Raw genomic sequence first — 27,718 nt, forward strand, 5'->3', positions numbered from 1 at the left:
TGTCTCTCTACGTAATCTAAGACAGGGACAACTCACACCATTTCCTTTTTGGTTTAGGTTCTTTCCTAGAAAAAGAGGGGAGGGATGAGAGCATAAATGAATCCCCATTCTTGTCCCTGCGAGAAACAAATGAATACCATAAAGTCACAAAGTAGCATTTGCTTATGATGATAATTCCAATGCAATTTTTGTCATTTCCAACTGTGGAATTCCCGCACAAGATACAAGAGTTAAGAAGAGAATCCCTCCTAATTTTGGCTCTACCAGAATTCCTATTTAGTCCTCATGGAAATTTGGCCAAGAAATTTAACCTCTGTAGGTCTTGGGTATTTCACCTATATAACGAAAATAATCCTATCCAGAGTGCTGACAATCAGATATAGTGTGCATTAAGTGCTTGTGCCCAGCATATCACAGTCAATTAATGAGTGGCAGTCATTTCATCATTATTCTGTTTTTAATATAAGTCTGAAACATTCTATCAAGGACATACAAAACAGGCATATAGAAACTGGGAAAATCAGAGGACTAGAAGTGAACGGGAAGGAACGCATGTGTGGGAGTAGTTTCTAGTGCTAAGAATTTCAGTGCAGGAATTGAACGGTTGTTCAATGATGAAAATGTTAAAATTTAAGAAGGGTCTATTAGAATTGTGCTTTAAAAGATCTTCCATCCACTGGATGTCTCTCCAAATGACCTCAATGGCCAAGACTGAGCCAGGCTGCATCCAGGGAGCAGGAACCAGGAGTCCAAGCTATGTAGAGCACCCATGGCTGCTTTTCCAGGTATACCTGCAGGAAACTGGACTGGAAGTGGGGTAGCTGTGATGTGAGCATCCATATGGGATCAGGCTACAGCTAAACCCACCAAGCTACAATGCTGGCCTCTATGAGAATTATTTTTAAAAATTCTATATTATGGCCATATTCCTGAAAAGAAAAAGGTGGAAGAAAGGAGAGATAAACAGCACCACTGTCTTTCTTGACTGCTTTGAGAAATCCGTTCTTGCTCAGAGAACTGGGTAATCACCTGTCTAATCCTCAGCACTTCAGTTACACTGAACATTAAATGAAGTGATTACAGAAGACTTGGGAAGCCAGAGTTAACAGGAACTTCCCTCCTGTCAATGTAACAAGCAGCATCAATGAGATGGCTCTTGTGCAGCAGGGATCCCTGAAAGGGAAGGGAGATGTAAGGTTTGCAGCCATGCTTAATTTCACACCAATCCTGTGAGGTTTGTAACATCATCCCAACTCTACAGATGAGGAACATGAATCTCAAGGAAATAATCTGGTTGATAGAGGACTCTTCTAGGCTGTTAACAGGAAGACAGTCGTTTTTACCTAATCCAAAAAAACCAAAACCCAAAATGCTCCAAAGTCTGAAACTCTGAAATTCTGACATGATGCTGTAAGTGGAGAATTCCACACATGATTTCATGTGACAGATCACAACCCCTAAATGGGCGTACTGACCACAGGATTCAACAATCTTCAGCTTAAATGCATAAAAAATATATAATCTTGACAAAAAAATGTGGAGGGTCAGGGGGTAGTGTTTTGGTGCAGCAAGTTAAGTGGCTGCTTGCAACACAGGCAGCTCATATTGGAGCTCTGGAAGGAGTCCCGGTGGCTCCCTTTCTCAGCCAGCTCTCTGCTAATGTGCCTGGAGAGCTGTGGAAGACAGCCCAAGCACTTGAGCCCTGGCCACTGCAGAGGGAGGGCAGGATCGAGTTCCAGGCTCCCGGATTCAGCCTGGCCCAAACTGGATGGTTGTGGTCATTTGTGGAATGAAGCAGCAGATAAAGGATCTTTTCCCTTCTCTTATCCTCTTTCTGTTACTCTGCCTTTCAGATGAATAAAAAAATTTTAAATTACATGTATAGCAAAGAAAAGCTGTGTTTAGACTTTATCCTTATTCCTAATGATTTTATGAAAACATTCCCCAAATCTGAAACACTTCCTGATCCCAAGCATTTTGGATAAGAGATACTTCACATGAGCATGAGCTACATCTTTGTGTCCCTCGTTGCTAGAAAGTACTGAAATAAAAAAATATATTGTCAGGTAGTAAATTCGAATGCAGAGGATTACAAAACTGTAGCTGCAACTGAGGTCATCACTTATTCTTACGCCTTAATTTTTATGCCACTAGAGTTGACTTTTTTTTTTCCTTTTTTTTTTTTATTGTTTTAAAACAGAAGAAAATTCTGATAGCTGTGCATAGAGCACACAGGGCCGAAGGTCAACTTTACACTAACAGCAAAGACAATATGAAGGTTGTGAAATTCTGCAGGTGGAGAAAATAGTGCTGAGAAAAAGGCCATCTTGTGACAGCTGCTGCAGCTACAACAGTCTGTAGTGATGCCTGCTAGGGGTTTGAGTTTACATGAAGTCTAATGTGGGTGCCTGACTAGCAGGCTGGGGGCTTCTTCGTGACTTACAAGTCTGCACACATGGTTGGCACTCACCACAGAACATCTGGAGTTAGTTAGACAACCTTTTTCTTCAGTCCTGGTCTCCTCCTAGGATGTAGCCCTCCAAGTGTTGCTTTAGACCAAGAATGAGTTAAGGAAACAAGCTCCCCTGGGGGAAGGGCAGTAAGTAAATTGGGACCATATTAGAGGGGGACCCCTAAATCCTAATGGTCCTCCTTGCTCCACTTCGTCCTGAAAACAGGAATTGCATGTGCATGCCAAGAGTCTATCAGGCAGTGGCAGCTCCATTTACTGGCAAGCCTGGTCAATGCTGTTTCCCTGGTTAGGAAATGGGCTTTAATAAGAGGCATATCCCAGCAACCCAAGGACTAGGAGGCTTTCAATTAAAACGGTACCAATATCATATCCTCATTCCAAAAGGCATCTTTCTTGTCCAAAAGTTAACACGGACACAGAGTAATTAAAGAGCCAAACTTCCGTCCTTCCTCTTTGCAGATCAGAGATACATTTGGAGAAGGCAGGAAAGTGATATGTCGCATGGCTGGAGGCACGAAAGAATGGCAGGAAGGACTCTACAGAATTGCTTTATATTTCTCTTTATGTAGATCACATCACTTGAGGAGATTCAGGCCATATACTCAGATATAAACTACTTAGAATTGGAGAATCAAGATGGCAGAATAGGATAAGAACACATGTTTAAATGTTTAAATGACGGAGAAACATTAGCCAGGGTGAAGCAAAGAGGGCACATTCCTGGAAACAGGAGAGGACCGAACAACAGCAGAGTGGCACCCGGAGACGGATGGACACAGGAAAGCAGTGGAGACAATGGTGTGGAGCTGCAGTGACAAGATGCCCCAGCCCTTCAGCAAGTTTGATCTGAACTATACCAGTGGCTGAAACTTCACCAGCAACCAGGGGGGGAACAGGACTTCACCAGGAGCTCAGGAGGTGAACCCAGACAAAGAGCTGCCCATCCTGCTGGTTTGTTTGATTGGATCAGGAGCAGAGATAGAGCAGCAGATCCCCAAGAGGAAGTGCAGAAACAGGTTGGATTTCACAGCTCAAAATCCCAATAGAGCTGAATCAGGCGCCATCTTGTGCAGGGAGGTAATGGCTATGGGACAGGACTGTGCACGCACTAAGCTGGGAGTGAAATCACTAACTCAGAGAATGCAAACAACATGGCATCTTTCAGGTTCTGGGTCACCCTTAGACCTAACAGCCAGAAGATCAAGAACTCCATGAGTGTGGCTCATCAGGTGCCATTTTGTACAGTGTGGCAAAGGCTATGAGACTGCAGGGACAAAGTGAGCTGCATGTGTGCTATCATCCTGGGACCTGCGCAAACTGGAAATGGGACAAAGGCTGTACATACAACAGTACAACAACAGTGCGGGATCACAGGAGGTGAAGTGCTGAGCCAGGGCCCGGGCTACAGAGAACATGGTGGAAGTCTAACATAAAAGCCCAGATCTGAAACTCACTGGAGGGAGTGGCACAAGTGACTGCAAACAAAGAGCCGTGTACTAACCACAACAGTTAAATGGAATCGAAGACCTGTGTTTGACACAGCTTGGAGACCTCCCCTAAGAAGAAGAATCTGTTAACCAGAAGTACGAAGACCAAGAGCAAAAGAGGAGACAGAAGCACAATGAATATTACTGAAGACTCCCCTGCAAAAGAGCAAAAGCCTTTGTGAACCTCAGAATTAACTGAGGAATACATTGAGAAAATGGCAGATACAAAATCCAAAACATTTGTTATAAAGCTTCTTATCAACAGTGAGAATTTACAACATGCAAGAATTTAAGCAATATGCCACACAGCAAATAACAACACTGAAACAAAATCAAGCCAAATTACTGGAAATGAAGGATGCAACAGAGCAAATTAAAAATTCAGTGCAAGGTCTCAATAACAGAATGAAGGAGGCCAAAGAAAGAATGTCAGAACTGGAAGATATTTCCTGTCACAATGGGGAAATAATCAAAAAACTGGAAAAAGAGCTATGTCAAGCTAAAAAAGTATTTAACAATTAAGACACTATTAAAAGGTCAAATATAAAAGTCACGGGAGTTCCAGAAGGTACAGAACGAGAAGCTGGGTTTAAAAATAATAAAGAAAAATTTCCTTAATTGGGTGAAAGAACAAGGAAACAACACCCAGGAGGGGCACAGGACTCCCAGCAGACTTGACTAAAACTGATCTTACCACAACACAAATGAATATAAGGAAAAGATCCTTTAATGTATTTGTAAAAAAAAAAATCAACTGACATATAGAGGAATGGCAATTAAATACATAGCTGATCTCGCACAGGAAACTGCAGAGGCCAGAAGAGAATGGAGTGACATATTTAAGAGCAAAAAATTGTTGGCCCAGGATAATGTATCCAGCAAAGTTTTCCTAAGTCTTTGAAAATGAAATAAAAATCTTCCACAGTAAAGAAAAGTTGAAAGTATATGTCTAGGGTCCAGTGGCATGGCCTAGTGGCTAAAGTCCTTGCCTTGAACATGCCGGGATCCCATATGGGCGCCGGTTCTAATCCCGGCAGCTCCACTTCCCATCCAGCTCCCTGCTTGTGGCCTGGGAAAGCAGTCGAGGATGGTCCAAATCCTTGGGACCCTGCACCTGCATGGGAGACCCAGAAGAGGTTCCTGGTTCCTGGCTTCGGATTGGTGCAGCACCAGCTGTTGCAGTCACTTGGGGAGTGAATCATTGGACGGAAGATCTTCCTCTCTGTATATCTGACTTTCCAATACAAATAAATAAATCTTAAAAAAAAAAAAAAAAGAAAGAATATGTCTCTTCCATACCTGCCCTACAATGATACTTAAAGATGTTCTCTTGACAGAGAAGAGGAATAGTATCCACCAAAACCAAAGGCAAATGAGCAGAACATTCCAGTAAAATAACAGAAGATTAAATCAATGAACAACCCATTGCTAAATGACAGGAACAAATTACCCACAAATTATCACCTATTTATATTAACCCTGAATGCAAATGGCTTAAACTCATCAATCAAATGTCATAGATTAGTAGACTGGATTAAAAACACCCATCTATTTGTTCCCTACAGGAGACATCTCACCAAGAAAAAAACAGCAGAAACTATAGCTCATAGATTTTGATGTTTCTAGCTTCATTACTTCAAAACATGCTTTTTTTCTCATTAAATCTTTCAATGACTCAGATCATACAGTAGCATCATTTTCTTCAAGACGGTTCTTGGGCCCACCGTGGTAGGCTAGTGGCTAAAGTCCTTCCCTTGCACACGCTGGGATCCCATATGGCTGCTGGTTTTAATTCCGGCTGCCCTGCTTCCCACCCAGCTCCCTGTTTGTGGCCTGGGAAAGCAGTCCAGGATAACCCAAAGCCTTGGGACCCTGCATCCACATGGAAAAGCCAGAAGAGCTCTAAGCCCCAGGATTCTCATCGGCACAGTTCGGGCCATTGTGGCCGTTTGCGGAGTGAATTGATGGATGTTAAGATCTTTCTATCTGTCTCTTCTCCTCTGCATATCTGACTTTCCAATAAAAAATAAAATAAATCTTTAAAAGAAACGTTTTTGGTTTCCCTTTTCATTTTTTCAATGACACATTAGTCATTCAGTAGCATGTTATTTAACTTCATGGCATTGTAACTTTCTATTTTTCCTTCCGGTTGTTGATTCTGTTTTGTGGCTTTTCATTTAAGAAGATGTATAGTAACTGTGTAATGGAGACCATCATATCCAGTGGCATGTTATTTAACTTCATGGCATTGTAAATTTCTATTCTTCTTCCTGTTGTTGTTTTGTTTTGTGTGTGTGTGTGTGTGGCTTTTCACTTGGGGGGGATTTATAGTGACTGTGTAGTAGAGACTGACATGTCCAGATGTGAGGATACAGTGTAATCTCTATTTCTGGATCTTGGATAGACCTCCAGTGAAAGTGCTGGGTGTGTCCCGACAATGGGATGCTGGACCCTTTGCCGTTGTCCATGCCCACAATGATGGACCTATAACTGTCTATGAGGAACTACACAGTTGTAATGATATGTTGGAACTCAGTGGGGGGAAGGGATTTAGGGAGGGAATAGGGGAAATTCCAGGGTCTATGGAACTGTATCATAAAATGCTAATAACAAAATAATAATATAAAAAAGAAAAGAAAAATAAGAACTGAAAATTGTTTTAGCTGCTATTTCTAAGTTCATAAACTCATACATTAGTGTCCTTAATTTTCACTTAATGAAAACACAGTCTTAAGAGAATTAGGTAACCAAAACCCATGCTCACTGACACAGTACTGTGCTCCACTAGCCATTCTATTCCATTTGGTGTCTTAAGATGATCAAGAGCCCCCAAACTGATTAAATCATGTGTCTATATAGTCAGGCACGATGACTTACAAGAATGGATATGGCTAAAAACAAGCTCACAAACCAGTGAAATGATGTGCTCAGCTTTCGGACTTACAAACCTTGGAATAAGGACGTACTTACTGCCTGTATTACAAGAATCGAACTGGCTGTAAGAAAGTCATCTTTTGTGTTCCATTTCTTTGCTTTCTACCAGTCACTGCATAAAGCTCAGAACATTTTCACAGCTTCTCAAGCAGCCCTGTTGGCACAAATACCGCTGCACATTCTAGAGAGCCAGCAAGCTACTGAGACACAACGTCTCTACTTTGAGAATTAACTCGATCTGATCAACAGACACCTGATATGAAACAGAAGACGTTGCTATCAGATCCGGAAGACATGTGCAGAGGACAGCACTGCCCGGGTGCACTCACAGTACCTGCTGTTTGAGCTGCTGCACCAGTCGGTCCTTCTCTCGCTTCAGTGCAGCCACTTCCTCTTGAGTCTTTTTCTTGGAGGATGAAAGCTCTAGAAGAGCAATGTTGGCATCTTTTTCACTAATCGCAGCCAGAAGAGCTTCTTGCCTGTGGAAGAAAATGCCAGGACTTTAACCTTCGCATTGGTTCTATACTACCAATAGCATAGGAAGTTATACTATTCCTAGTTTATGGACGATGGAACTGAGGCTTAGAGAGGGTGTACAGCTTGCCCAAGTTCAACATGGAAGAAGCAGGAAAGCTTGGAATCTCATTTAGATTCCCCCCCCTCTATCTTTTATCATGTTGTTGACTGCTACTTGAATAAAGGGTTCCTATGTTACACTAAGTGAAAGAAGGCAGGTGTGGAGGCACAAACATGGCATGATTCCGTGTACATGATGGCATTAAGTGACCAAATTCAGAATTCAGAGTACATCAGTGGGGGAAATGTGCAAGCTGCTAACCAGGTGCCAAGAAGCTCCAGTTATACATGAGGAGTATGCCCTAGAAGTCGGCTCTACAACACTGTCCCCATAGTGAAGACCACTGGAGAGTAAAACAAACAAAAAAAATGTATCAAAAGGGCTGATCTTATGCTAAGTTTCTCAAATAAAGCCTAAATAACATACTGAATGTATAAAAATTATATTGGTAACAACTTAAGTTTTTCACTTTACAGGTTTTTCCTATCTATAACTGAGTTGAATTTGAAACAGCAACAAGCTGGACCCGTCACGGTACCCTAGTGCCTAAAGTCCACACCTTGCATGCCTGGGATCCCTTTTTGGCACCAGTTTGTATCCTGGCCGCTTCACTTCTCATCCAGCTCCCTGCTTGTGGCCTGGGAAAGCAGTGGAGGACGACCCAAAGTCTTGGGACCCTGCATCCATGTGGGAGACCCGGAAGGAGCTCCTAGCGCCTGGCTTCAGATCAGCTCAGCTTTGGCCTTTGCAGCCACATAGGGAGTGACTCAGCAAATGTAAGACCTTTCTCTCTGTCTCTGCTTCACTTTGTAAATCTGACTTTCCAATTACAAAAAAAAAAAAAAAAAGCAAAAAACGACACTCCCCCAAAGGAAACAAGCTTTGTGATTTTAAGTAAGAATAATTCTGCTACCTACACATTTAATCCATCCCTCCACTATGTATTCCATCACTTCCAAGCAAACCAAAGCATTGGCTGCACTGAGAACATTTTCATGTACAGACTGGACTCAGATAACACACTGCAAATGGAGTACACTAGATTTGGAAACAAAGGCTTCTGACAATTCTCTTTATCTTATCAATGGAAGTTAGGTCTGCAGTTGTTGGCAATAACCTACACATTTGGAAACAATAAATTTTTCATACTTCTTGCGATGAACAACTTGAAGGTATTTCCTAGGGAGGAAGGCAGACATCTATAAACTAATCAGAATAGAGCTGGTGAACAATTAGTCTCACGGTCTAAGTGCATTCTTCAGTAGCTCATCTTTTATGTAAGAAGACAGATCTGATTTACAGGAACTGTATAAGTGACTTGAGCTTTGACCTAGGGAAATGTTGAATTGCAGAAAGCACTGCCTACGTTTAACCTCACTTCTGTCTTCTGTTAAGATAACTGCGTCTCAACAGTAGTCATATGGAAGAGTTTTAGTGTAGCCACAAACTGGAAAACTATCTTATCTTTTCAATATTCCGGACAGGCAGTTTGTACTGAACTCTGAACAGGCAAGACAAATGAATGAAGGGTGTGTATCAGCTTACAGCATGGAAATGAGGATTTGTTTTAACTAGTCCTGAAGAAGGAGGCAAGATTCTCATCGACCCCAGTGTCAGCTTTCACTGCCCCCTCCCTGCTCCGTGACTCTAAGAAATGGCAGATGGCTTACACCATGAGGCTCCAGTCAACACCAAAGGGATAACAACAATCTAAATATACCCTCTGACCACTTGAAAAAAATATGTTAAGTGGTAAAATGAGCTTAAAGGTGAAGGAGTTCAAGATGGTCTAACTCTGCAGTTTCCTGTTGACTGCGGTCATCTGTTCTCTTTTGGGTCGCCCCGCATCCGACAAAGCTGGAACGAGAAGTGTGCTTTCTCAAGCAGGGTTGCCACACTGCTGTGGGCAAGGAGCAGAAGATGAATGGGAAATAAACTCCAGTTACAAAATACGAAGGTGACGGGATTTGAGCTCCATTCCGTGTTTAAGCTTGGAACATAAAACAATAAACTACTGAGGGACCTTGAGGGAATTTCAAACTCTCTTATAAATGGTATGCTTGGCCAAATAATGTAGTACAGTTAATCTCCGGGGTAAAATGTCAGATTCTCCAACAGTAATGTAACATAACAGGTGACAATTTAGATTTCCAATTTCAAATTTTAAGGGATGTGGAGTCTTAGCCACTAGAGTAATGCCTTTTTAGTGAGATGAATAATCTGAAGCCTTTAAAACTTTTAATGTAACTCAAATAGATTTTATGCCACTGATGCTGCTCATGCGGAGGAATAAAAAGCTATCACCTCACAGGATCTGACGCTCCTTCCCGCAAGTGTTAGGGATTCCCACCCTCTAGGTAGCTCCCGGTCACCTCATCAGAACTTGGTCCTTTCCACATGCAAAGGACAGTCTCCATGTTGGTTATTACATGACTAAGTACCTAAACAAAGGGCGAATCACAGCCAAGAGAATGAGAGATTTGGATTATACTACGCTCAGTTCACTACTCAGGAATTCTGAGTAGTGTCATTATTACTCGTTAGCTTTTGGGTTTTCCTTTTCTTTATGAGCAGGGACAGAAATGATCCTGTCCTCTTGGTTACTGTTTTGGTAAGTGGGAAATACTACGGTGGAAAATAGGCTGTTAGGAAAAAAAAAAAAACCCAGAAGATGGACAAGGATTCAGATGAAGTTTGTGAAATAAGAAGAGCCATGACTTTTTGGGACTAAGGAGCATTGCGGTTCTTCTAATACATCTGATAAGAAATATCTTATAGTAGAGTTTTGAATTTACATGGTTTAATTTTATATAGTACATCTGAAAAGATTAAGTTAAAACTGCTAAGAATACTCAGTTTTTCAGAGGGAATGGAATACAAGGTAGAAAAAAAAGTAAATTGCAAAAGGACTTTTAGTTGTCACCTATTCAAGGGAATTACTTCTTCGTAAAAAAAAAGTATCTTCTGATAAGAGCAATACATATTCAGTGAAAAGTCATTAAAATTATTTTAAAAAATAAAAACCATGAAAAAGAATTCCTTTTTAATCAGACAATAGCTTGAGATATCAAAGTCATCTTTTGTAATAAGTGATACGGCTAATTTACAGAAATATATCCTGGCTGGGAGATTCTCACTGATTTTAAGAATTCTATTAGAAGACGACCCACAGACATGGGAGATTCACCAGTCAACACACTGAGTGCTTTTCACCAGCCCCTTGGGAGCAATACAAACACATAAAATGTAAAACATACTGGACCGGGCCTGGCATGGTAGCCTAGTGGCTAAAGTACTTGCATTGCATGCGCCAGGATCCCATATGGATGCTGGTTCATATCCTGGCTGCTCCACTTCCCATCCAGCTCCCTACTTGTGGCCTGGGAAAGCAGTCAAGGACAGTCCAAAGCCATCCTCCAAAAAAAGCTCCTGACTCAGCTCCGTTGTGGCCACTTGGGACTGAAACATCAGATGGAAGATCTTACTCTCTGTCTTTCCTTCACTCTGTAAATCTGCTTTTCCCATAAAAATAAATAATTGTTTTTAAAAGGTAGTATGCATATCCTGCAGGTCTGGGCAAAGCAAAAAACTTCAGTGCTCTGTCTGCTAAATTACTCTTCCTTGTTCTGTTCACGTCTTTACCCCAGGAAAAGAGAAAAAAAAAAAAAGACAAAATGGTCATAAAAACTTTCACAATGATGAGGAACCTCCCGCTGTATCACTAACACGCCATGTTACCATAGTGAGTGGGTGACAGCAGAAACTCAACTCTAAATCACTAAAGTGGTGAATTCCTTCTATTCCTGGTGTTGGAAACAGCCAGACCAGTTGCACATGCCCTCTGACCTGCAAATGTTAATAGAATCAAGATGTCTTTAAAAGTACTCTGCTATGGCATCTGAGTTTCAGGAAACAGTAAGACCACCTCTGTCTCCTTTCCCCTTCCGGGCAAATTTCAGAAACTGGAGGCCATATAAAAGGCAAATGTGGTCCAGACCTAGGGGTCGGACAAGCTGGGCAAAGTAGCTCCAACAGCTGGCTAATGTGTCAATTGGTAATGGAACAGCGTGGACCAAGCAGGACTGAGCAAACCTTAGCCTACAAGCGAAACTAGAGACCAGGAAGGAGCACAAGTCATGCCGAGCTAGGCTCTTGCACCTACTGTACTTCAAATAGGTAAGGTCTTTAGAAAATTTACTTTGGGAAGTTAATACAAAAAACATTTATTCTAATGATGCTGCTAAATTTCTATTTGATACTGGTTTAGGAGTTTATTTAATTTACTACTTGGAGCTATTACAGATACCCATTTTATAAAAATGAATTTGAGTTTGGTCACAAGTCTGGCACAGACAACACGTCAGGGTGACTGACTGTTTTGGGACACAAAAGGTTTAAGTATGTATTTAATTTCAGAAATCTGCAAAGTGGTTCTGAAAGTGGTTTCCAAGAAAAAGGATTAAAAAGTATTTTATATTTCAGCAATGGCGGCACTAACACAACAGTGTAAACTAGTCTAGGTGAATATTTTTAAATGTAACTGTATCCTGAGTCCCAGCACTTTTGTTACATTTGAAAACATTGTTATTATAAAAGTAGCGCAAATAAAGAAGAATGGAAATAATGAGGAAAGACAATTTTGTCCATTTGCTGCCCTGTCATCCTACTGAGCCATAATTAGGAATTGACTCCCCTCTCTTATTTTCTATTTGCAGCTATTTTCACACTCATCCGTACACTTTTGAATCCTGCATTTCTAATAAGCTATCCTTGTGTTTTTGTAGTAGTCATTATTTTCACCAACACACAGCTCTCATCCATGTCTGTTTATGAAGCCGCGGATGGCACACCATGACCCCACAGTTGTGAAGCTTTACTGGCACACAGCCATGCACTTGTTTATTACAGTCAGTCTGAGCTGATTTTCACGCCACGTAAAGCAGTGTTGGGCACTCATGACACAGACGGGATGGCTTGCAAAGCAGAAACAGTTTGCTGATTACCCTGTACTCTTAAGTGGTTTAAAGTAATCCCCTTGGAACATTCCTGGGCCTATAATTTTTCATACTTTGCACAGCTTAACTGCGCAATAGTAACAAAAGTGGGATAACTGGGCCTGGTGATAAAGGCTGACACCGTCCCACACGCTCTCTTGCCATGACACAATGAAGAGGGTGGTGACAGGCATGGCAGGGACGGTCCTGTGGCCTGCTGATCGAGTCTGCGAGTTGATCTGCTGCAGGCGCACAGTTTTAGATTTGATTCACAGCAACCAAAAAGGAAAACTGCAACAGGAAAAGCAATGGGGGGGGGGGGGGAACAGCTTTCCTGACCTAGAGAGAGGAAAATGCAGACAGAAGCAAAAGTCTCCACGTATCCAAGTACTGAGCAGTGCCGTGCAAGCCCGGGAGTTGAGGGAGAAAGAGGTGGCTTTTCTGAAACCCAGGCCGGCTGCTGTAGAAGGTGAAGGCACAGCACATGGGCTCCTCGCTGTGAATCTGGCCACGTCTGAGGTTAGCAAGGCTCCTTCTCAGAGGCTCAGCCTCCACTGACCCCCACTGACCCTACATTCCCCTACAGCTTCTGTACCATTTCTTCTTCACTGCTGGCCAAAATTTTAGGGACACCAGGATGGTAGTAGTGGCAATCTTGGCCTTCGAGGTGGCAGAACGAAGGCTGGTCATTTTCCTTCTCTGAAAGATCACTCCTAGACACACTGACAGCAACAAATGGAGACAAGCTCTGTCTCGCTCAATATCGACTGGTGATGTTGAACTATGATATACAAAGAGAAAATGAATAAGGAAATTCTAAGTGACTGCACACAGGAAAAATCAAACCAGAATGAATGCTGACAGAAATACCTGTGGAAGAGAAGCAGATGCCCTGTGTAGAGACCAAGAAGGGCTCAAGAGTGATTTGATTAATAGTCACGGAAAGTGGCAGAGTTCATTGTCCTCTATCAAATGTGCTTTACCATGGTGCTTCTCATACATGAAAGAAATGATTCGAAATCACCTTGTTCCACCTTGTTTTTTTTTTTTTTAAGATTTATGTATTTTGGTTCGGGCGTGGCAGCCTAGCAACGAAAGTTCTTCCCTTGCTTGGACCAGGATCCCATAAGAGCACCGAATGCTGCCCCAGAAGTCCCATTTCCCATCCATCCAGCTCCCTGCCTGTGGCCTGGGAAAGCAGTGGAGGATGGCCCAAGGCTTTGGGACCCTGCACCCGCATGGGAGACCTGGATGCAGCCTCTGACTTTTCTCTGTCTCTCCTCCTCTCTGTATGTCTGACTTTCCAATTAAAAAAATTAAATACATGTTATAAAAATATTTATGTGTTTTTATTAGAAAGGCAGGTTTACAGAGAGGAGAGATAGAGAGGAAGATCTTTCATCCACAGGTTCACTCCCCAAGTGGCTACAATGGCAATGGCTGGAGTTGAGCTGACCTGAAGCCAGGAGCCAGGAGCTTCTTCTGGGTCTCCCTCATGGGTACAGGGTCCCAAGGCTTTGGGCTGTCCTCGACTGCTTTCCCAGGCCATAGGCAGGGAGCTGGATGGGAAGCGGAGCTGGTGTGAGCAAGGCAAGGATTTAGCATGTTCTACTTCTGACCTACTAACTTTGAATCTAGAATGGATACCTACAACTTATTATTATTTTTATACTCTCAGAAAATCATTTATTTGAGAGGCAGGGACAGAGTATTACAAACAGGGAGAAGGAGTTTCCACCTACTGATTCTTTCCCCAAATGCCTGCAATGGTCACAAGTAGGCCGGGAGGTGGTAAATTAATAGCAGTCTCCCATGTGACTGGCTGCAACCTCATTACTGAAGCCATCATTGCTGCTGACCAGAAGCTGAGCCAGGAATTAAACCCGGCAACACCAAGGTGAGATGCAGGCATATTAACCGGTGTGCTAGCCACAAGGACAGATGCCTAGCCCTCCATCTACAAGTGAGTTAAGCTACCACCTGGGACATTTGTACCTCTATATTGGAGTGCCTGTTTTAACTTCTCCTTCACTTTCGGTCCAGCTTCCTCCTTGTGTATCTGGGACATAGAAGATGAAGGTACAGCAGCTTGGATCCCTGCCCCCCACGCAGAAGATTCAGATCAATCCACAGCTCCTGGTGTCTGCCTGGTGCAGTGCCAGATGTGAATGGGTATTTGGGAGTGAATGGAAGATCTGTGTGTTCTCTGTTTTTTTTCAAAGACTACCAATTTATTATTTGTGTTTATTTGAAAGAGAGATTTAAAACAAATATAGCTTGGCTACATGCATCAGCAGAAAAGTCAGATCAGAGCTGGAGGCAGGGCTCCACTCTGGGCATGCTGCCTCGGGACACAAGTGAACTGAAGTTGTAGCTTAACCCACTGAGCAGCGATACTCACCTCCAGCTACAACTTTGAAGAAATTCTCTGGATAACTTCGAGATTCTCTACTTTACAGAAACATAAACTGATTTAACAGGCCAATGATAAGGTATTAGGTTTCTCTGATTTCCTAAATCCCCATCAGGGTAGGACTTCTAGTGTTTGCATTTACTTCCCCTAATCTACTTAAGCTTACCAAAAAAAAAATCTTTACAGTCACAGTGAGAATGATCGAAGTTATCGTGACTAAAATTCCCATGTTGCTGACAGTCGCAGCAATGCCCATTGCTGGACTGGTAGATGTGATTCACAGATCATTTCCACAGTGTGGTTCTAATCTAACAGATTAGTTCAAGAAAGCTTACGAGAACAACTTATGACGCACTCAGAGGCAAATTTCCTAGCGTCACGCAGGGCTATCACAAGCCATGAGGAGAGCTCAGTATCTTTTGCTTCTTACATATCTGCCTTTAAGAACAGCTAACAAACCAAGGCAGTTCTGTTTAGGATTTACTCAAAGTTGACCAAAATCCCTAGTGGACCACTCCTTAAATCCACTGATCTGTGATGGGGATCTGGGGCAAGGAACGGAGAGGGCAAAGCTTGTCATGAGCTTCAGCAGATGAGGTTGACAGTAACATCTGGGGATGGTCCCGAAGGAAAAACATGCATGCTAGCCTTTCCTTTCATTCTCTTTACGAGGTTACAATAGTGTGTCGTTTCCAGTTCATGCCTGCTAATAGAATGTGAGCAAAAGTATGACTGTAATTTCAGAATTACACTAGTCCCATGTGAAGAAAAAGTCCTTGCAAAGTAGATGTGTTATTCTATATTCACACGTTTGGGTTTCCCCATTTATCTTGTCTGTTTTCCTCAGCAAGACTGTAAGTTCCAAAGGAAAATGAAGTCATTTCGCATTGTCTCACAGCCCCCTAACTCCAGAATGCTTCCATTTACTTAGATGTCTGTTTCAAGAATTACCGAATGCTTTCAGCAATTAATCCCTGCACTCTGTCACTGTCCCGCTGTTTATTTAACCTTTTCCAGTTTTAGATGGATAACATGTCCGCACCAGCTGTCCACACTGAGCTACTGAGGTGGGTGCTCGCCTTTTCCTCAGCCTGAACTGGAGTTCTGCTAGAAGGATGCCGGGGTGTCCCGGCAGTGAGTTCCCTGCTTCCTAGCACAAAGAGCTAATGATCCTGATGTCACAAAGTAGTCAGCCTTACGTAGGAACGTTACATCTTTGAACCCGCATTAGCACTGATGCAAAAAGCAGAGACTGTTCCGACGCAGGCACATCTAAGATCTTCAAGCTGCAGATGAAGCAGATGAAAACTGTGCGAGCAGTAGACGGGTGACAGTGGGGAGCCGCCGAGAGGACGGAAGCCACTGCAGCTGCTGGGATCCCACGGGTCACCAAAAATATGCGCTGGTCAAACGGATAAAAACAGTTCCTGTAACGTATCACCCTTCTGTAACGATGATTCAATTATTCCACCAATCAGCTGCTATCAATTTGCTGGCAAGAATTCTAACAACAATTCCTCTCCATGCCGGCCTGGAATGACACACTTGGTGGGTAAATTCCACGGGGGTGGGCAAGTGACCGCACGCGCTAGTTCCTGCTATCAGCTGGGATGGCCACTCTTCTCTGTGTCCCCGCATGAGCTCTGGCTGCCTGTCGAATACCACGCATAATTTACAAAGAACACCGCACCTATTTCCTTTTCCTAGTAGATATAAGGAACGGATAGTTAAAAAGGCATAAAGGATAGAAAATAGAGAATCCTTTAATTTTTTTTAAAGATTTATTTATTTTTATTACAAAGTCAGATATATATAGAGAGGAGGAGAGACAGAGAGAAACACTTTCTGTCTGATAATTCACTCCCCAAGTGACTGCAATGGCTGGTGCTGTGCCAATCCGAAGCCAGAAGCCAGGAACCTCTTCCGTGTTTCCCACACGGGTATAGGGTCCCAAGACTTTGGGTCGTCCTCCATTGCTTTCCCAGGCCACAGGCAGGGAGCTGGATGGGAAGTGGTGCTGCTGGGATTAGAACCCGCGCCCACATGGGATCCCAGTGCTTTCAATGTGAGGACTTTAGCCACTAGGCCATGGCGCCAGGCCCGAATGTGCTTTTTAATTAGGGAAAATAACATAAACAATGAAGCAATAAGTTCCATTGCCTATTGAGTCACACATTTACTTCTCATAGAGGGAAAACAACATGATTGGAAATATTATTTCAAAATAAGGTTTAAAATTTTATCACACTTAAATTAATTTTTTTTGTTTTTCAAACTTTTGTGCCCTTTTTTATTTTTAAATGCAAACCGTTTTTAAAACTGCAGAAATCGGCATCTATTACTGTGGTATTGTGTACACTGCCTCTGGATCTCTTCCCTTTTTAATGACTAAATATTGCTTGTCCTTCAGGGTACCTCCACTCTATTCATTTAAAAGCCACGTACACATGTTCCCTGTTTCTGGAAGTTGAATGTCTTCACATCCACCTTCAGTTCCTCTATCCTTAAGCTAGCTGTCACTGGTCCCTCACTGGTGCCTTCCTCACGCAGTTAATTCAGTTCTCCTGTATCAAGCTATCTGTGACCAGTCAGCTCTGCCGATGAGAGCACATGTGAGACAAAATGCTGGAGGAGCCGGTGCTCTGGCATAGTGAATGAAGTTGGTGGCAGGGATGCCAGGATCCTGTTCAAGTCCCAGATGCTTCACGTCAATCCAACTCCCTACTAATGGACCTGGGAAAGCAGCTAAAGATGGCTCAAGTGCTTGGGTTCTTGCACTTGGGAGACCTGGAAGAAGGCCCTTGCTTCTGGTTTGGGAGCAGCCCAGCCACTGTGGCAATTTGGGGAGTGAATCAATGAATGGAAGATCTCTCTCTCTCTCATTCCTTCTTTCTCTCTGTAACTCTGCCAGGTCAAATAAATAAAGCTCTCTATTTAAGAAAGAAAAGAAAACACATTTTTCTTGTTTCCAATATTCCCTTCAGCCCAACCTTCATCTTCAGCACCCACGGTTATTTTCTAAGTGGACACTCCTGATAGGAGGACTCATAGAAGCACTCCGAGCAGTAAGAGCTGCTCCCATGAAGCCAGATTTCCATGGTCAAGTCTGTATTCCAGCTGCACTGATTTGAACCCTGCCCCCTGTTCCTGTGCCTGGAAGAGGCAGGAGACGACCCAAGTGCTCCCCTGCACCTGTGTGGGAGGCCTGGCTGGAACTCCTGGCTTTGGCCTGGCCTCACTCTGGACATTGTGGCTGTTTGGGGAGTGAACTGATAGAAGAAGAAAGATCCATCTGTCTCTCTGTGAATGCCATCTTTCAAATAAGCTAAGTATATCTGAAAAGCAAAAATGAAATAATTCTGAAAGGAATTTTCAGAAATTCTTGGCATTTCCTTAGCTCTGTCTCTTTAGGTCACATAAAGGAATGCAACCACTTTTCTAATTAATTGTTCCTAAAATAGTCATAAATGCTATTATGTCTCCTTCATGTTAAACAATTATTTGAAAAAAAAAAATTTGACCAAGATGCTGTGGCCTAATTTAGTTTTTCACTAAGTCCAAGTTCACGGAACAGCAGCCTTACAATGCCAGGTAAGCTATAAGCCTACCTGAACAGGTATTTGATGGGCTAATCTGTTAATGAATGTCTAGGAATAAGCAATTATGTTTAGACACTTTATTTAAAGCAGCTGTAAGCTGTGTAAGTCAAGTACACTGTTGAAATCTTGATTAAACAGATAATGCATTTGGGGAACGAAATAAGCCTTAAGAATCAGTGCTAAGAGTATAAACCACAAAGAAGAATCTTTCTTATCTCTTTTCACAACTGGGCTCATTTTATGAATTTTTTTTTAATAGAGATCAAAACACATAACTTGTTAATTTACAAACTGCATTATTTTTCTTGCTCAAACAAACTGCTTTTCATGCCATAAGGGTTTATCACAACAGAACTAGAACGGCCTGAATGTCCACATTCAAATCATACTTAAAACCACATTATGAGAAAGAATAAAGCAAAAACAACAGCCATCAAAAAAATGAGAATCTCTGACGAAGCAAATACCTTTTACACTATCAAATTTCTGTGATCACTGTGTGTGTACTTGTGTACACCTGATGACATCCATTTTAAGAGCAAAGACCGAGGAGGCAGGACACCAAGAAACGACTTGAGGATCTGCTGAACAACCTTAACACTTTCTAGATTAGGACGCAGAATTCTGGGGACATTCTAAAAATTCACCATTCTAATTAAAAAAAAAAAACCCAGACAAGTATATTAATAGACAAATGACAAACATGAACACTCAAAATATTTACAGTTTGGGTCAAACCTAAACCAAACGGGCACTCTGGGCCAGTGCTCTGGTGCACGGTAGTTGGGCCTCTCAAACTAAATTAGGTCATGCAGGCACTGATTCGGGTCCTGGATGCTCTACTTTTGATTCAGCTCTCTGATTGTGGCCTGAGAAACGAGCAGAGGATGGCTGAAGGCCCTGGGGCCCGGCATCCACGTGGGAAGAATTCCCTGGCTCCTAGTTTCAGATCAGCTTAGCTCTGCTGTTGCAGCCACTTGGGAAGTAAAGCAGTGGATGGAAGACTTCCCTCTCTGTCTCTCCTTTGTAACTCTAGCTTTCAAATAAAATACATTAAAAAAAAAAAAAGAAGAAGAAGAAACTGACAGGTTGGGACTGGCGTGGTAGTGGCTAAAGTCCTCACCTTGTATGTGCCAGGATCCCATATAGGTACCAGTTCATATTCTGGCTGCTCCACTTCCCATCCAGCTCCCTGCCTGTGGCCTGGGAAAGCCAGAGAAGATGGCCCAAAGCCTTGGGATCCTGCACCCACATGGGAGACCTGGAGAAGGCTCCTGGCTCCTGGCCTTGGATCAGCTCAGCTCTGGCCATTGTTGGCTACTTGGGGAGTGAACCAGAGGACAGAAGATCTTTTTTTTCATTTCTCCTCTCTGTATATTTGCCTTTCTAATAAAATAAAATAAAATAAAATAAAATAAAATAAAATAAAATAAAATAAATCTTTAAAAAATAAGCCCGGTGAACATACAGAAAAACAGAATCTTTTTTGGGGCTGGCTCGGCCCTATGCTAACAATGTAATGCAAAGAAGGCATTCTGGAAGAGTTTGGCAATGTGTTGAAAAAAAAATTAAGCATGCACTTCCACAGAGATATAGTAACTATGTTCCTGAGCACTTAATCTGGAAAAATGAAAAATTAAGTTTATATAAAAAATGATCCCTAATACCTTATGGCACTTTTATCCATAATAACCCAAAATTATCAACCCAGATGTCATTCAACAGGTGAATAGCTAAACCATGTTTCCATATTGTAGAATCACTCAATAATGAAATGAACTACTGATAATTATAACCACTTGGAAGGATCTTTAAAAGGAATTATGTAGGGTGGAAAGCAACAATCCCAAAAGATGACAATCTGTGTGATTTTGTTTATATGATTATTTTTTTTTAGTTATAAAACAAGCAAGCTATGATCCAGATTAGTGGTTGCCCAGAGATATAGAAGAGGCAGGAAAGCAAAGGGAAGCAGGTGTGGCTAACACAGGGGGTCAGTGGTGCCTGGCCCGTTTGATCCCCCGATTCTATCATAAACTGGCTGACGAGTATACAGAGCAAAATGACCTCAAAGGCTAACTTAGAAACATGTCATATTTCATTCTGGTTAAAATGACAAAAAAAAAAATCAATTTATTCTGTTGCCCATTTTGGCTCAAAATGTGGCTATCCCATATAAATCCTAAGTGAAATTTGAATAGAATCTGTTTTATTAGCACCGGGGAATAACACAGAGTTCAAAAATCTGGGTAGAATTCTTTCTTTATTGCTAAACTGACAATGATAATCTTAGAAAAGAAGATGACTGAGCTCTAACTTAGCAGACTAGCGCGGTATTTCCCAAAGCAGAAGAACTGGCTGGAAACATATGGACAATAATCCTCCCCAGTTCAAGTCAATCTCACTTTAATAGAAACAGATCCATGAGAAACTATTAGTGAGAACAATTCAGAGGTATTCATTTATCTATTTATTTTAGAGTTGGAAGTAGCAAATCAAAGATTGGAATGGACTAAAACATAGCGCGCAGAAAATCCATGGATATATTCCAAGGACGATGCTGCGCCTAAGCAGCTCGAAAACTCTGTTGGTCCCTACGAGGCAGGAAGTTTCCAGAACGTGACACAAGCTGCCGGCTCTGTCCTGTTTCACTTCACCAGTTTATGGCAGTCTGATGGTTAAAGACCCATCCCGGAGACCATGTGTGGCTTACATATTTGTCATTCCTACAGTGGTATGGCATAAATAAATCATGAGGCTTGGGTCAGTACAGCCAGGCTAAAAGTGATTCATGAAGCCAGCAGACCATCCCTTAGGACTGTGTACTTTATTACAGTAAACATCAGAACAAGATACAATTTCCGGACTTTTGAAGCGGTCTTTAAATCAGGACACCTGGACAGCCCTGAAACCACTTAAAAAACACAATGGGTCTTGACCCACGGCTGCTTCTCTGTGCTGGCCTGCACTTGCGCCCCAGGCCTGTTCCTTGAAACATTAAATACTAAATTCTCAATGAGCTCCTTCTGACTCGAAGTGGTGATAGAACTACACAAGAGAGTTGATGTAGCCCATGATTTTAAATCTCTATTGTCAACTGGTTTTCTCCCACTTCACGTATCTTCTCAAGAAAAGAATGCCAAATTTCCCGCTCAGTCCTTTTCCTATCCTTTGAAGCTTGTAAATCAACCAGGGCCCTTGCTTAGGTGCCAAAACGAAAAGAGTGAGCCTTTGAGGGCGAGCTTGGTTTCCCTGGGGTAACACACAGCCTGGCCATCCCTCCAGCCGGACACCTCCACTGCTGTCCGAGTTATCTATGCAGCCTCTAATGTCCTTTAAAGCAGCAGCCCTAGGCTGTTGCTTAGCAAGAGGATAACCCATCATTTTACTCTTTCCCAGGTCATAAGTAGGTAGCTGACTGGGCAGTGGCACAGCTGGGGCACAATGTGGCCCCCATATGGGATCCCAGCGCATGCTAGGTGAGGATTTAGCCACTGAACCACTGTGCCAGGCCTGAGGCTAGCTTTCGCTTTTATCTTCTTCTTATTATTTGCGAATGGTAAAATAGCAAATAATTTAAAACCTGACCAGAGCAGCACCATCAGACAGAAGAAAAAAAAAATCACTTGCTTTCGATCAATACTGTTTCTTGGTAGTCATGTGACTCTAGCCAAATATCTTCCGGAACATCAATGTTCTTGTTCATACAAGTGGTAATACACATGCCTAAACCTCCCTGAGCTGTTATTGAGAAAACTTAAAACAATACCTCCTGGGGCTGCCAGGTGAAGACACTGCCTGCAGAACCAACATCCCATGTGTTTAATATAGTCTTGGCTGCTCCAATTCCTTTTGTTTTAAAAGATATATTTATTTTTGTTGGAAAGGCAGATATACAGAGAGGAGGAGAGACAGAGAGGAAGATCTTCTGACTGATGGTTCTGATCATCTGACTGATGGATGCAACGGCCACAGCTGAGCTAATCCGAAGCCAGGAACCAGGAGCTTCTTCTGGATCTCCCATGCAGGTGCAGAGTCCTAAAGCTTTGGGCCATCCTTGAATGCTTTCTCAAGCCACAGGCATTCATATGGGATCCTGGCACATTCCAGGCGAGGACTTTACCCGCTATGCTATCACGCCGGGTCCGGCTGCTCCACGTCTAAGCCAGCTTCACAGCTGATGGCCTGGGGGACCAGTGGTAGAGCCCCAGCACCCATATGGGAGACCAAAATGAAGCTCCTGGCTCTCGGCTCTGGCTTGGCCCAGTCCTGAATGCTGCAGCCACATGAGGAATGAACCAGCAAAGGAAAGACCTCTCCCTCTGATTCATAGGTCATAAAACAGCATCATTTTCTCCAAGAAGCTTTTTAATTTCTTTTTCATCTCTTCAGTGACACACTGGTCATTCACTAGTGTGTAACTAAACTTAATATTATTGTACATTTTTAAACTTTATTCCTGTTGATTGTTTTGTGATTTTTCATTTAAGGGAATGCATACTAACTGTGTAATAGAGACTATCAAATCCAGATGTGAAGATACAATGTAATAAGCATCTCTACTTCCAAACAAAAAATGGACTCGGAATCAAACCCATTTGGTCATGTTCCCAAACTGTGACATTTGGATATACTAATCTGTTTGTTGTTTCTAAATTTTTTTTGTAGAATCTGTGATTTTTTAAATCAAATAATCAACATTCCTTGATTTAATGCAAAAAAAGAACAATATTCAACGTGCATTAACCCTCCTTCTAACAATATGTTGATTGAATCTGCTGCATACTTGAAAGATCCCTTGGTGCCCAATAAAACTACTTAATCTAATTCTATATTTGATTTGGAAGCAAACATGAAAATGTTTTTGCATATAAAATCTATCATTTGTACGATAAGCCTCAGAATATCTTAGCACGTAGCTTAGAAACGCTGCAGGAATGCCCTGTGGCAATAGAAATTACATGTGTCAACCTTTCTGAGATGGACAAAGGATCACAGAAAAGCACCTGAGATTTGGGTGAGAAGGGAAAAGGAAGGAAGACGCCTTCCACCCCTGTTCATTAAATCAATGAGTAATGAAAGCGATGAACCAACAATGACATGTACAAAACTCCCAAAGAATGACTCAGCATCAAGATGAAACTAACGAAACTCTCGAGTTACAAGAGAACATGCTTCAAGAATCCAGCACAGGCATATTTTGTGTTAGCTCCAGTATTCCTAAGGTAGATCACAGGAGCCTTCTAAATTAAAGGCAGCGTGATGACTGAATGGGCTACTTTCATGCCAGAGTAACCGTTAGGATTCTGAAATTGTGAAATACAAAGATTACTACCAAAGCTGCTTTGCTTTGACTGATTTGTGAAATATTTTAGCATTAGTGATACAAATAAAGAAAGGGGTACTGGTTACGGTGCGGAGTCCATAATGGAAGCAAGGCAGTTACTTGCTTACGAATCTTGTTTGCATAGGGCACGGTTCACCTCCTGTTGCCCACATGAGATCCCCAGAAGAGCTGTAAAGTCTGTTTTCAGTCCAGGTGCTCTAGCTTCTGTCTGTCAAAACAGCACTATTTTCTTACTAAACATTTCCAAGCTGTCAATGCCAGGACTGATGAGTTTATTATGCAGGCACAGGGAGCAGAGTTGTGATGTGACCCTAGTCTGTATTTCAGAAAGATAATGCTAACTCTCCATTCCAACTCATCGTTAACAAAGTCAGCACTGTCTTTCTGAAATACAGATTGGCTCACATCACTTCCCTACTCCCTATGCCTACATAATACAATTCTATGTAAGTGACAAGACACAACAAGGTCGTGCAGGATCAGCTCTCAGAATCTCCTTCCAATGTTCATTGTTTCAACAACACTAAAATTCTTACAGTTCTACAATATACGTTAATAGTTACACCCCTATGGATCTGCCATTATTTCCCCTATTAGACACAATTTCCCACAGAAATGAATCCCAAGCATCAGCCTGTCTTTGACAAAGGAGTTAAAACATACCCTGAAGAAGAGACTGTCTTTGCAACGAACAATACTGAGATTACTGGATAGCCATAATCACAAGCTTAAAACAAGACTTCACACCACCCAGACCTGTCCTCTATACAATTATCAATAGAAGTGGACCAAAGATATAAATATAAGAGCCGAGACTGTGAAACTATGTGAAGAAAACATGGGAGAAACACATGAAGACATTGGCTTAGGCAATGACTTTTTCAATGGTTCTCTGACTAAGCCACTGTGACAGGCTCAATATCAACCTGGGTTTAGAACCTACTATTATATCAGAAATGTAAGAACATCCAATGAAATAATCCATGTCTCTATTAACAGATCAGTAATTACTGAATAAATATTATATATGCATATGTTATAGAACACAGACTAAGACTGAAGGAAATATTTACTATATGTTATTAAGATGAATAAAATTCATAAGGTGCCTGGCACAGTAGACTAGCAGCTAAAGTCCCCGCCTTGCACACACCAGGATCCCATATGGGTGCCAATCCTAATCCTGGCAGCCCCGCTTCCCATCTTGCTCCCTGCTTGTGGCCTGGGAAAACAGTCAGGATGGCCCAAAGCCTTCAGATCCCAAGCCTGTGTGGGTGAAATGGAAGAAGCTCCTGGATCCTGGCTTTGCATTGGCTCAGCTCTGGCTGTTGTGGCCACTTAGGGAGTGAATCAATGGACGAAAGAGCTTCCTTTATGTCTCTCCTCCTCTCTGTATATATGACTTTCAAATAAAAAAATAAATCTTTAAAAAAAATCTCATAAGGTGGAGTGATAGTACCTTAACACGAAACAGAACTTATTTTAAAAATTTAATTTATATATAATATGAAACTAGGTAAAATTAAAGCATGTTATTCATAAGTTAGAATATTGGTTACTGACAGGAGTTCCTGGCTGGAAGGAAATATAAAGAGGTCTTTTAGAGTACTATTCCCATTTTCTCTCCTGATCTGGGTAATGGGTTACATAAGCTTTTCAGTCTGTAAAAATGTAGTGAATAGAACTAACAGTATATACATTCTTCCACAGGAACAGCATACTTCAATAAAAGCTTAACAGATACATTAAGAAAAATTAAAAACAAAAGTTGGAAAAACTATAAATGGATATAGCTGAAGATGGGATCAGTGAATTGGAAGATGGTAGTAGAAATTTACTCAAATACAAAATAAGAGACATGCAGGAAAGACTACATATATTTAATACATTGAAGTCTGTTTATATTAGTCTTTAATATATTGAAGTCTACTGGTTCTTACAGAACAAAGAACTCTTGAGAAAAAGAGAAAAATAATTTGAAGGGCTAATTATGGCCAATGTTCCAAAATGGAAGAGCAAAATGAATCGTCAACTTTAAAGTAGTGCTGTGTGTCTTATGTAATAAAAATAGAAGGTCCACTGCCAGACATTAAGAGCTTTAAGAGGAAGATGAAGAAGAAAGGGTGGGAAGAGGCAATCTTATATAGTGACCAGTTATATTGAGCCTGAGAAGTTGATACAACAGAATTTAACAGTTTTAAGTATATAATGCGAAGTAATAAATGTACAAATAGGACCAGTAAAATAACAATAATAATGTGAAAACTGGGAGAGTGATGAAAGGCAAGTAGCAATTTGAGCAAGCTATGCCTTAACCTTCTGTAGTAAGGAATCAGGAAAAAGCAACATTCTAACACTGGGAGTAAATAAGAAATCTCAAAAAGAATACTTCTCTCCTGAAAGTGGAGCTAGACAAAAAGGTAAAGGTATTGTTACCTTTTGCTAACAGTATGACATACAAAGAACTCCCATCCATACTGGTTCATTCCACAAATGTTTGTCATGGCTCAGACTGGGTGGCCAAAGTCAGGAAGAGGGAAGTCTATCTAGGACTTGCACCTTGGTGTATGAGGAATCCAATCACTTGACTCACCATTACTATATTCAGTCAGGAAGGTACAGGAAGTCAGGAAGTACAGTGGGTATCCAGCCCAGGTATTCTGATAAGGGACAGGGAGTATTATCATTTTTTTTTCTTTAAGATTTATTTGTTTCTATTGGAAAGGTACATTTGCAGAGAGGAGAAACAGATTCTCAATCAGATGGTTCACTCCCTAAACGGCCGCATCAGAGCTGAACTCATCTGAAGCCAGGAATCAGGAACTTGTTCCAAGTCTGCCACATGTGTGTAGGGTCCTGAGGTGTTGGGCCATCCTCACTGCTTTTCCAGGCCACAAGCAGGGAGGTGGAATGGGAAGTGGAGCAGTCAGGACAACCTGGCACCTAAATAGGATGCTGTCGCTTGCAGGTAAAGGATTAGCTAATTGAGCCATGGCGCTGGTCATGTATACAGACATTTTAACTGCTAGGCCCAAATGTCTGGCCACAGACTAACTTCTAAATAGACACTTATTATTTTATCCAATGAGCTCTAAAGAATCCCAAGAATGAAACTGGCCAGATTTCTCCCTCTCCTTGACAACAGGTTACATTCAGTTATACTCCAGCACACAGAACAATGTCTAACATTGACCAAAGGTTCCCAGCTCTACTGAAAAGAAGCCAAACATACAGTTTTGATTTGTGGTAACAATGAAAAGCAAAAAGGGATGCTCAGAGGGAAGTCAGAGGAAGGAGTGTCTGCCTGTCAGGAAGAGATAAGGCAAGGAGAGAGACGGGAGTGAGTGTGAAAGGATGAAGGAGACAGAGGGATGTAGAAATGGGAAAATAAGAGAGAAGGAGAAAGGGGGAGGGATGGAGACAAGACTGTGGACAGAAAGAGGATAAAAGTGAGATTTTACGGGTTGGAAAACGATGGACAAAATAAGCAGGGACCTAGGTCTACAGAGTGAATTTTAGGCAGGAAGCAATAGGCAGGTGGCCTTTAAGAAATATTCATCTTGTAAAAATTTTAATGCAGAAAAAGGACTGATAAAGGCAAAAAAAATTAAAGTTAAGATGTGGCCAAAAATAAGAGCAAGAAAATACTAGAATAATTTCATGAAGACTGAAGCAAAATGGTGCGAAGAGGGACAGTGAAAACTGTTAGGATATATGATCAAAGATGCTCTGGGAAGCAAGACAGAGAGGGTCGTCGGGAATGATCAGTTAGTTTTGGGTAGAGCAAACAGGTTATAGCCATTGTTGTTGAAGATAATGAAGAGAATATTTGTAAGATAAAAGTGAGCATAAAGTCAGATGAGTTGACTGTTTACGGATTGTCACAGAGGCTAT

General features: G+C 41.8%; 1 protein-coding gene across 4 annotated transcripts in view; it reads right to left on the reverse strand.

The window, feature by feature from the left end:
* ERC1 (ELKS/RAB6-interacting/CAST family member 1) overlaps positions 1-27,718 on the reverse strand; it is a 276,756-nt gene that overhangs the window by 65,956 nt on the left and 183,082 nt on the right. For all 4 annotated transcript variants that reach the window (XM_040972194.1, XM_040972193.1, XM_040972191.1 and 1 more), the window contains one exon: positions 7,229-7,373. In XM_040972194.1, the coding sequence (XP_040828128.1) occupies positions 7,229-7,373 (145 nt within the window). The remainder of the gene's footprint in view (positions 1-7,228; positions 7,374-27,718) is intronic.

The sequence above is a fragment of the Ochotona curzoniae genome, unplaced genomic scaffold (assembly GCF_017591425.1).
Source record: "Ochotona curzoniae isolate NIBS_2020 unplaced genomic scaffold, NIBS_Ocur_1.0 contig_2235, whole genome shotgun sequence".
In the NCBI taxonomy this organism is placed as follows: Eukaryota; Metazoa; Chordata; class Mammalia; order Lagomorpha; family Ochotonidae; genus Ochotona; species Ochotona curzoniae.